Below are 6,000 nucleotides of genomic sequence, written 5' to 3'. Positions count from 1 at the left end.
ACCTTACAGCGCCCACGGCCCCTCCCACAGGCTCCTGGCCCCACCCATTCAGGAGGCTGCTCCTCTACCCCTGAAATGAAGAGCTCCGAGTGTGAGGACCCAGAGCTCACTCTCACTGGGGGGGGGAATGAGGGAGAGGGCTCACATCTGTGCTCGTGCAAATGAAACACCCCAACAAGCAGGGCTAGGGTGGGGCCACAAAGTGCGACACACACGGTGGAAGCCAAGGGCTGGGAGGAATCCCCACCCGGAAAGGAGCCTGCCTTGTCTGGCCCACTGCCAACGCCCTTCCTCCTTGGAGTCTCATCCAGATCTGCTCGGGTTCTCTTTTCAACCTCTTCCAAGAGCCTGTTGGGGCGACATGGGCCAGCAAGGAAGAAAGATTCCTTCTAGCTACTGAGTTAGAAAAACAAATCTCTTGTGAAAGAAAGTTTCAAACTGAACACACATCCAGGCAACTGCTACTAAAAAGGGATGGAGATCGTTGGAGGGAGTGGCCCCGCAGTGGCCACAAAGCCGGGGGAGACCCAGGGTGTAGGGAGGAGTCCTGGGCAGATGCAAAGCACCAAGACCCTGGACTCAGACAGCCGCCTCGAGAGAAGCCCTTAGGGTTGGGCCAAGTCACTCAGGCCTGACTGAGGCTAAAGGGAGGTGGCAGACCGTCCCCAGGACGTCCTATTCCCTCAGCCACTATGTGTCCCCTATGCTCACACCCACAAGTATTCACCCGGCCGAACTCAGCGTGCCTTGCACACATTCCTGCAGATGCACATGGTTTTGTGTTGACAAACAGGTAATTCTTGTTGCTGCATCTATTCACTCCTGAGTTCAGAGAGCAAGAGTTTGGACAGGAAAAGACCCCACATTATCTAAATCTCTTTGCATCTAGGCAGGACAGCGTGAAGGCAACATGCTCTCAAGGCCACACTCAGGACACCCAATGCCTGTTGCAGGAGGTACCCCACACCGTGCCAGAGTTGGGCCCCAGGTTGCTTCCGGCTCCCGCCACCTGAGTTACTGACCAGCTGGTGGTGGTGGTGTTTTAGGCGCTAGAACGACAGCGTGTTGCTGGACGCACGGTCATCTGGAGCAGGTGTCAGAGCAGCCACAGAGAACGAGCCGTGTGCTTTGTCTTTATTACTTTTTATTTACTGGTCCTGCCAACGCGACCCAGTACCCAGGCCCACTGTTCCTATGTGCACCGGCTTTGAAGACATGCACGCCATGTCTGCGTTCCAGGTTGCAACTCGTTTCTTATTCCTATTCTTTTCCACGCTCTGCCTCATTTTCTCAAAATTTGAAGGCATTTTTGTTTGTTTGTTTGTTTGTTTGCTTGTTTGGGTCTGTGTAAAGGTTCCTTGGCAGGAGAACATGCATATGATCTTAAAATAAAGACAACATTCTGACACTAAGGTAATGCACAGAAAAAAAATACAGTACTCAGACATCATTGCAAATAAATACCCCATACAGATGAAGTTATTGTAAATGTAACATTATTTCTTATAAATCAACACTGTAATAGAAGATAAAAATAGGGGTCCCTACAACTAGGAATAAGAAATGCTTATTCCAGGAAACAGAATTCTTCTGCTCTTGTTACTTATATTATTATAATTTGTCCTTTATTTTGGAAGAGGGAACACCGTTTTCTTCTTCCTCTGCAGGTACCAATTTGACCATTCACACAGCCTCACTCAGCAAACCGGACAAGACGCAGGCCTGGTTTGCTAAGGAGCTTATTGAGTTCTGTTTCCTGAAATTAACAGTGATTAGTCACACCAAGCAAAAGAATATGTGACGTCTCTTCCTCATATTTGCAAAGAATACTATGGCTAGCCCTCACCCATAGCGGAGGCTGACAGCGCGGCGCCCGCCGCCCTGCTCTTCACACACGTGGCGTGTCGTCCACACAGCCTGCTTAGCTTGTCTCATCAAGTCCGTCTGGTTCCCACAGCACACACAGTCGTGTTCACTCTCGCTGGCTCAGCCCTGAACTGCGCAGTAAAGAATCACTGACTAACAGAATTTTGCACAATTGCTATTTCCTTTCCCTCATGAAGATGCCCAGGTTCAGGTGTGAAGGTGTGTGCCCATTCACACCTATTGGTCCACACTGGCCTTCAACATTCCCAACTAGCTCTTCACTCTCTGTTTTAGAGAATAAACTACGCTGGGACACCTCCTGTAACTGATGAAGGCACTGCTGGCAATGATTACTAACAAAAAGGCGTTGAAATAGAACACCCTAAAAATCGACGACTGTAGAATTTTCTAAGTGTACCACAATCTGGCACAACAACCAGAGTAACAAAACAATTCCAATTTGGAATTTCACTGGTACAGTTGTATAAAATTCTGTTAATCGGTCATGCTTCACAAGGTCCTAAAACCCAGAAAATTCTGGAATCTGTAGGTAATACTACTCATTTCAATAATTTATCTTTTTGTTTTCAAGTGCCTATTACTGTTTAACCAGAGCAAAGGTCAAGTTTTCTTCTTGTTACATTGAACTATTCCTAAGAATAATAATAATACAATATGAAAAACCCCAGAATCGGAATACCCTGGATTTCTTAATGAACATGGCATTTAAAATCCGTAATTTCAAACATGAACCACAATGCCGTATCATCTAAAAGGCTACTGAACCACAGCGTGGACACGTTTAGCCGAGTTCCTTGCCAGGTCGAAGCCTTCATCTAAACAGTCCAGACCTACATGCTAGGAGGACACGTCTGTGCCACGTGCTGATGCGGGATCAACACACCGGGAGCTAAGATGGAGGCTACAGGACCACGAGACAGACCACGGCATCTGAGACCGTCTCTCTGTGAGGGATTAAGGAAGCAAATATAATATCAAAATATCAAAAGTGCACAGGTTTATCGGATAAAAAAGGAGTATCTATAACAGGGAGACCCCAGTGTGAGTGTTCTAGCAGGTTCCTAAGCGAGCCTGGCGGTCGCTGTCCGAGCAGGTTCTTCAGCGCTTGTAAAACGCCTTTCCAAGCAGCGGCTGGTGGCATCTCAACATTAAAGCTTTTTCCTCTGCATTAAAAACTTGGGGAATGCTATTTTGAAAAGAATTGCAGTGGCATATCCAAAAATGTTTCTAAGTGGACTTTTAGGCTGCCCTTCCTTCCTCTGCGTGGGCCCACGGGAGGGAAGGGGAGGGGACTGCAGTGTGACAAGGCTGGCGGCCGAGTCCTCCCGGCAGCTACTCTACAGCTGAAAACGGGAGAAAACAAGACAGCGTTAGAACCAGTCGCCTGTCGGACACCTAGAGCTCTCACCGAGCTGTGAGGGTGTGGGTGCGCGTGCATTAGTGGGCAGCAGAGAAGAACCTGCATGTGTTAAGGGGGTCACCAGCCCTGAATGCTTCATGAAGACCCCTCACAAGTCCAGAGAGAAGCTGCGTGCCGGGCTTGGTGAGGCAGGCAGAAGCAGCACGCAGGGCTAGCAGGCAGCCACGGCCCACAAGTCCTGCCTGCAGAGGGGGCAGCCCAACCCCTTCTCAAGTGGAGGGGAACCCAAGAGCCGACGTTCCATCAGCCAAGCAGCCTGGAGCCGGGGCAGGGGCGGCCCGCGCAACATCGCTCCACTCTGCGGTTGGCCAAACCCGAGGCGGTCTGCACAGCACCCGGAATCTGCTGGGGACTGGGACGCACTCAGGAACCAAGAAGGGAGTGGAGTGTGAGCACAGAGCTGTGTGAAGGACAATACAACCCCCTCTGGAGGCTGCGCCAAACTTGGGGGGGGTGGGGCGCAGCCTCTGGGGATGAGGGCAGCCCAGGCTGCCTTTCTGCCCGCAGCACCCTGGCACTGCACTGAGGAGAACCACATCCCTCTGACCGTGAATCCTGGAACTGGCCCTGGGCCCAAGCGAGCCCCTTTCCCACCCCGCACTGGGTTCAGCTACAGCTGGCGGCGTCTGAGCTGATGGAAGCTCAGGCTGGTGCTTTCTAGTGCCTCGTTTTTGGGGGACTGAAGCTACCTGGAGGAGGGCCTGATAACGGGCAGAGGATGGAGAAATCCACCCCAAAAGCTGGGGACACCCTCAGTACAAAAGGACGGGCTTCCTGCAAAGACAAGAGTCTGGCCAGGTACTTGAGAAGTTTTCTTCAGTAAGAACACCCCAGACCTTGGGCCTGCCAACTTGTCACCGCGCAGGCCACCAGAGAAGCATGCAGATCCCAGAGAGTGAAGCTGAGAAGCTAAGCTCTGGTCCCAGGATGTGGCCAGTGCTGTGCTGTGCTGTGCCCAGTACGTGTGTGTGCCTGGGCTGGAGGACACAGGGCACAGGGTTGCTCTTTCTCTGGGTTAAGGGCCAGGAATTCTATACTTCTGTCCTGAATATGATTTGCAGTGAGATGCTGCACAAACTACAAAGTAATTCTCTCCATAAACGTGCCAGGCACACGGCATCCTCTGAGGCTGCGCCTGGGACTCCGGCCAGAACGACACGCTCTCTCTGGGTGCTGGGGCAGCCCAATGGCATCAGACACATGCGGGGAACATGCACGTTTCGATTCAGGTTCTGCCCCTCCCCGTGGGAGCCGACAACATCCAAACCCTGGGGAGCCATGTTTTTGCAAGGACCAGCAGTTCCGACCCCACCCTGACTCCCCCCCAAGAAAAGAGCTGCTGGAAAGGTGGTCCCGAGGGGTGAGAAGCAGACACAAAGCTCGCAGTGTCCCGGTGGAGCGGCAGGCAGCCTCGGCCAGGTCCTGCGCTCTGTGCGTTAGTCAGTTAAGAGCAGCCTAGCAGGGCCCCGCTGTGGCCGGGTTAGTCGAGGGGAAGCGGGCGCTGACGTGTGGCAGGTTAGCTGCAGCATGCGGCCCGCGGCCCTAGTCGCAGTAAATGTTATACTTCTCGCCGCAGAGCACCTGGGCAGTCAGCCCAGCACCCTCGGCTCTGTCGCTGGCGCAGGCGCAGCTGTGACTTACGCTTGGGGTGCTGGGCTTGGCCTTGGGGGCACCCTTGGCACGGCCCCGCCGGGTCTGCTCATGGTCCAGCTCGAGCAGCTCCAGCCGCTGGGTCAGTGCCAGCTTCTGCTGGATGGCCATGCGCAGCAGCGAGTTGAGTGTCTTCTTCTCGTCCTCGGCAGCTGCCAGCTGCCGCTGCATCTCGTCCAGCTGCGTGATGTACTCATCACACCTGCAGGGATGAGAGGCCAGAGCACGGCTGAAGAATGGGGAGAGCAGGCAGCGGTGTATGACCAAGGCCCCACACCAAGGGGCCAGGCAGGGGACACGTGGGCAGAAGGAGAGGGGACTTCGATGGGGTCACCCTGCTCACTGGGCTGCAAGCAAAGTGGCCGTGCCCTCAGTGGTCAGCTCTCTCTGGGAGGGGCTCTCCGAAGCCAATTTTTACTAAAAGAGGTGATGGCTGCACTTCAAGGCCTCCAGGTGGCCCGGACACAGCCGGCTGGAGGTGTGACATCCCCTGGCTCCCAGAGTGCGGGGTCAACCCAAGGGCAGGACTCGGCTGTTCCCAGATCAGCACGTGCGCAACACAGGTACTTAGTGCGTCTGTGTCAATGGCAGCCAGAGCCTGGGGACGGCACCTGTGCACACCGTAAACAGCCCTGTTTCGGCCTCTGCTTCACAGTGAGGCGTGCCCCGTCCAGGCGTGGGGCTGGGAGAGAGAAAGGCCCACTCGGTCTGGCACCCCTACTCGCGGCCCCACGTGCGCCCCCATTTCCAGGGGCTGAAGGCCGACAGCGAGTTTCAACCCTCGCCCAGAGACGAGCAGGTCTGTGGGCTCAGCCCGTCTGAGAAGCTGGGGCCCTTAGAAGACGTGCTGAGGAAGCAAGGGTCAACACACCACACGCCGAGGGACTGACCAAGACCTTTCCCAGGCTCTCTGCCCAGAGGACAGGAAGCTTCCAGAGAAGCCTGGAGCTTTCCTTCTTGTCTTGGCCCCCTCTCTTCCCACGTCGCTGCAAAGAGGGGAGCACCTGGCACCCCGCGCAAGAAGCGGGCCCTGTGCGAGGTTC

At 54.3% G+C, this 6,000-nt stretch overlaps 1 protein-coding gene across 2 annotated transcripts in view; it reads right to left on the bottom strand.

Annotated features, from left to right (window-relative positions):
• Positions 1–1,127: 1,127 nt before the first annotated feature.
• Positions 1,128–6,000, bottom strand: part of BICD2 (BICD cargo adaptor 2) — a 50,220-nt gene continuing 45,347 nt past the window's right edge. The window contains exons 7-8 of one of the 2 annotated variants that reach the window (XM_070590556.1): positions 4,949–5,159; positions 1,128–3,230 (exon numbers count right to left, since the gene is read on the bottom strand). In XM_070590556.1, coding sequence (XP_070446657.1) covers positions 3,225–3,230; positions 4,949–5,159 — 217 coding nt within the window. In that variant the 3' untranslated portion in view covers positions 1,128–3,224. Of the gene's footprint in view, positions 3,231–4,716; positions 5,160–6,000 lie in introns of those variants that run through there. The other variant, XM_070590555.1, reaches the window with a different exon arrangement.

This window comes from Equus przewalskii, chromosome 22 (genome assembly GCF_037783145.1).
Source record: "Equus przewalskii isolate Varuska chromosome 22, EquPr2, whole genome shotgun sequence".
Lineage (NCBI taxonomy): Eukaryota > Metazoa > Chordata > Mammalia > Perissodactyla > Equidae > Equus > Equus przewalskii.
The sequence above is the reverse complement of the archived record's forward strand: the minus strand, read 5'-3'. Positions and strand labels throughout refer to the sequence as shown.